The 3909-nt window shown below is 47.2% G+C and overlaps 1 protein-coding gene across 3 annotated transcripts; it reads right to left on the minus strand.

Moving 5' to 3' along the window:
• Positions 1-1400: 1400 nt before the first annotated feature.
• On the minus strand, positions 1401-3457 carry TCEAL1 (transcription elongation factor A like 1). Of its 3 annotated transcripts, none has more exons than XM_077888581.1 (3): positions 3309-3457; positions 2801-2875; positions 1401-2433 (listed from the first exon to the last, which is right to left on the minus strand). In XM_077888581.1, exon 3 carries the CDS (start codon positions 2413-2415, stop codon positions 1936-1938), a length of 480 nt encoding a protein of 159 aa, XP_077744707.1. In that variant the 5' UTR covers positions 2416-2433; positions 2801-2875; positions 3309-3457; the 3' UTR covers positions 1401-1935. The 3 variants fall into 3 exon arrangements, with proteins under 3 accessions (XP_077744707.1, XP_077744705.1, XP_077744706.1); XM_077888579.1 differs by having other exon boundaries at positions 3282-3439; XM_077888580.1 differs by lacking the exon at positions 2801-2875 and having other exon boundaries at positions 3282-3438.
• Positions 3458-3909: the final 452 nt, after the last annotated feature.

A 3909-nucleotide genomic window follows, 5' to 3' on the forward strand; every position in this document is an offset into this window, starting at 1 on the left:
CAGTTCATGACTGGGTCGTAATTTCCAAAATCATTAATCACTATCCATGTTCCTAGAATTAATAGGATAAGTAAAACAAAATCTTAGGTGTTATAGGTGTATTTTTAGAAACCATAATATCTGATACACACATACATATGTATGTATGTGTATATACATATATAGTAGTTTCGTGATTTATAAAGTACTTTTGAATGTTTCTTGGTGATGAGGGGCAGGGTAAAGAGAAATGTCCTAGCTTGATCTAAGTCTGACTTTCCTCTTTAATTTATACAAGGTGAGCAAATATGCCAGAAAACCCTTGGGAGAGAATTCACCCTAAGGCAAATATTAGGCACCTAAAACCATAGCCATTTTTTGAAATTGGTTGGGAGGTTCCAATCCTGAATATACATCATTATAGCTGGCCACAGATCTGTCTTGTAGCCCAGGTCTCAGTGAATTCATGTTTGAATCCAGTGGGGGAAAGATGAGGCCTTCAGGAAAAAGGGGACTATTTTGCCAAGAATTCTTTAAGACATTGAGGTTTAAGCAGCACTGGGATGATATGCACCTGGGTAAGTATAATATTAAAACTGACGGAGAGGCATTCTCCACTTATCTGTAGGAGACACAGTTCAGCTTTGGTCCAGAAGGGACTCCAGAGCAATCAGTGAAGCTTTGCAACTGGAGGACCCAGGCACCTTGGCTGTGGGGAGTGGGCATGGTAAGAACAGGACCCAGAAGAAGGGGCTGCTGTGCCCAGCAGATGTGCCAGTATCCAAGAGAAGAGAATAGCAGGATAGAAATAGAATGTGGCAGTCACCTGGAATCTCACAGCAATTATTTGTGAGTTTAAGTGAAACCTCCTTTGGGTTCTAACCCCTGTATTTGAAAGGTATCTATAGGGGTTGTGAGTCCTATGTGTACAAGTGGGGGAAACAAGGCAGCTCTAGGATCTTCACTTTATTAGGCTCCACAGCAGCTTTTTTTTTTTAAAGATTTATTCATTTATTTATGATAGACATAGAGAGAGAGAGAGGCAGAGACACAGGAGAAGGGAAAAGCAGGCTCCACTCCGGGAGCCCGACATGGGACTCGATCCTGGGACTCCAGGATCACGCCCTGGGCCAAAGGCAGGCGCCAAACCGCTGAGCCACCCAGGGATCCCCTCCACAGCAGCTTTTAAGTCAAACATTATTCCTCTTTAAATGGGAAAATAGTGACTATTAAATAGAAGTACCAAGTTTGTTTCTCTGCGTGATATTTAAAAGAATCATGGAATTAGGGCATCTGGGTGGCTCAGTCCATTAAGCATGTAGCTCTTGATCTTAGCTTAGATCTTGATTTCAGGGTCTTGAGTTCAAGCTCCCATTGGGTTCCATCCTGGGCATGGAGCCTACTTAAAAACAAACATGAGATTTACTTTTCTTTAAAGTTCTGACAAGTATTTATTAAGTGCCACATTGTCTTTATAAGCTGATTGACAGGTTTTTATGTTTTTCCCATTATATTTTTTGCAATGAAAGTAACATGTTTGTCTTTAAAAATTAGTTCTGATGAAGCAAAAATGAAAAAACAAACCAAAACACCTATTACCGCACAGATAGCCACTGTTAAGCCATTTAAGTATATACTTTTTTCTTTGCATATTAATATATAAATATACATTTTTTACAAAAATGAGATGCAACATATACTTTTTGAAAATTGTTTTTTTCACTTCACAATATATAATGTACATCTTTTCATGCAAATGGGTGAGACTCATGATTGAAAAAGGGAGACTTGCAGCTTGTGGGTGGGGAAAACCCAATTTTATGCCAGTTACAAGTGAAATACCTAAACTAAAGCCACACGAAAAGTTAAAAATGAGATGGGGAAAGGTATACGAGAAAATGCAACGTTCAGGTGGCAATACTTGTATCAGGCAAAACAGAATTAAAGCCGAATACATTAAATAGGATAAGGACGGTTCCGTCTTGCCTTCCAATGCATGACCATCAGTTTGTTCCGTACTCTTTTCATTTCTTCCATCTCCTCTGCTACCTTTATCATCTCCTCATTGCTTAAATTTCTGCCATGTATGTCCCCTCTAAATTGCGGGCGAGAGCGAGCCAGCCTCTCTTTAAAGCTTCCTTCTTCTAGCTTATGTTTTCCCACTCCACAAGGAGGCTGCTCCATGGGAGGGCGCTCCTCAAAAAGGTCCCTTCTAGAAAGGCGCTCCTGAGGAGGGCGCTCTTCGGACACGAGCATCTCGGGAAGGAGCTCGGGAAGGAGCTCCTCGGGAAAGAACTCCTCCTCCGACGACTGCTCCTCGGAAGACGGTTCCTCCGGAGACTGCTTTTCAGGAGAGTGCTCCACAGGAGGCCGCTCCTCATCAGTCTTGGGTGCGCTCTGTGGCTGTTCTTCATTTTCTTTGCAGGATTTTTCCATGTTGAGGGGGGTCTTTATCTACAGTTATTCATAGAAGACAAGGCAGAGTCGAGTCAACACACTTGGCGGCTGCATCAAAACCCCAGCCCCGGGTTCTCATACCTGCCTTTTCCCGAGTCGAGGCCCAGGTTCCCCCACCCTACGCTGGTCGAGGGGCTCTCCGGCCCTGGAGACCCCGCTGCGTCCCACCCTGCCCTCAGCCTCCCTAGCCCCCAGCCTCCCTCGCCCCCTCCTTTCCGAAAGCCCACCATTTTCCCAGCAGGCCTTGCCACAGGCCTCTCCCGCAGTGGCAGGGGCGGGGCGCGCCGGCGGTGCTGCCGACTCGGTTCCCATCAGCGTCCTCCCACGTATCCCATCCCAGGTCACTGCCCAGCCCTTCCCCGACCTGGACCTCTCCTGGCGGTTTTTTCTAGGCGCCCTCTTCTCCAGGCGCGCCCCTGTGACCTGCAGACCTGCAGACCTGCAGACAGACGCCAAGACAGGGTAGGGGGCGGGGAGTGGGGAGGAGGGAAGGACTGACTGACATACCGTCCCTTTCTGGACACTAGCCGCCGCTCCCACGCCAGCCCCCTCTGTTTCCCCTCCCCCATACTCCACCTTAAGCTTCGTCCTCCGTGCCCCACCACCCCGCAGTGCTCGTCATTTCTTTTCCAAGCGGCAAGTGGAAGCCAAAGATTACTTAGAAACTGTTTCTAGGTATCTATGTCTTCCAGGCCCCCCCCCCCACTCATCTCTCCACCTCACCCCAAGACCACCATTTTCTGCACCGAAATGTGGGCGCGGCGGGGCGGGGCTGGATATAGGGAAAGGCCTGGTACTCTCTGCCATCCCGATCCCAGAGGTTACTGGGCAGCACCGACACATACCGATTTCAGAAGACCGAGGGGACTTACTTCCTTCTGCTTTTCCCCTCGACCAAAGGGCAGTAGGCAGACGGTGTCTGGACAGGCAAAAAGGACCAGGAGAGAGGGACTTGGGCAGACATAGGCTCCTGGTCACGTGAGGGCCCCGCGTCACCGCCGAGCTCAGATCCCCAGTTACCACTTTGACCGCCGGCGGCCGTGCTGCAGCCTTGCCAGTGTTTTCCTAGCTCATAACACATCAGGCATCGTCACTCACCTCTTTGTTTATATTTGCTTTTTCCTGGTTACCAGAGACAGCATCCAGTCTTGGGAGTTACTGCCTTTTCTTCTCTGCCGCTTACTCTGATATCACCTCTCTCCCTTATTCCATATTCTCCCGTTGTCAGCCACCAAGGTCCAATATTTCCCCTGTAGTCCAGATCCTGCACTGAAATTTGACTATTTTCCCCTAATGAATTCCACCTTTCCCAGCTTTAATCCACATCCCTAACTCCATCGTGTCCATGTAGGCTCTATGAACATGATTTACATCTCTTGTCACTTTTGTGGATGATATGCTTTCACTTTTCCATGACTTTAAGGATTTTTTAAAAAGATTTTATTTATTTCACTCAGCATAATACCCTCCAGT

Source organism: Canis aureus, chromosome X, assembly GCF_053574225.1.
Source record: "Canis aureus isolate CA01 chromosome X, VMU_Caureus_v.1.0, whole genome shotgun sequence".
Lineage (NCBI taxonomy): Eukaryota > Metazoa > Chordata > Mammalia > Carnivora > Canidae > Canis > Canis aureus.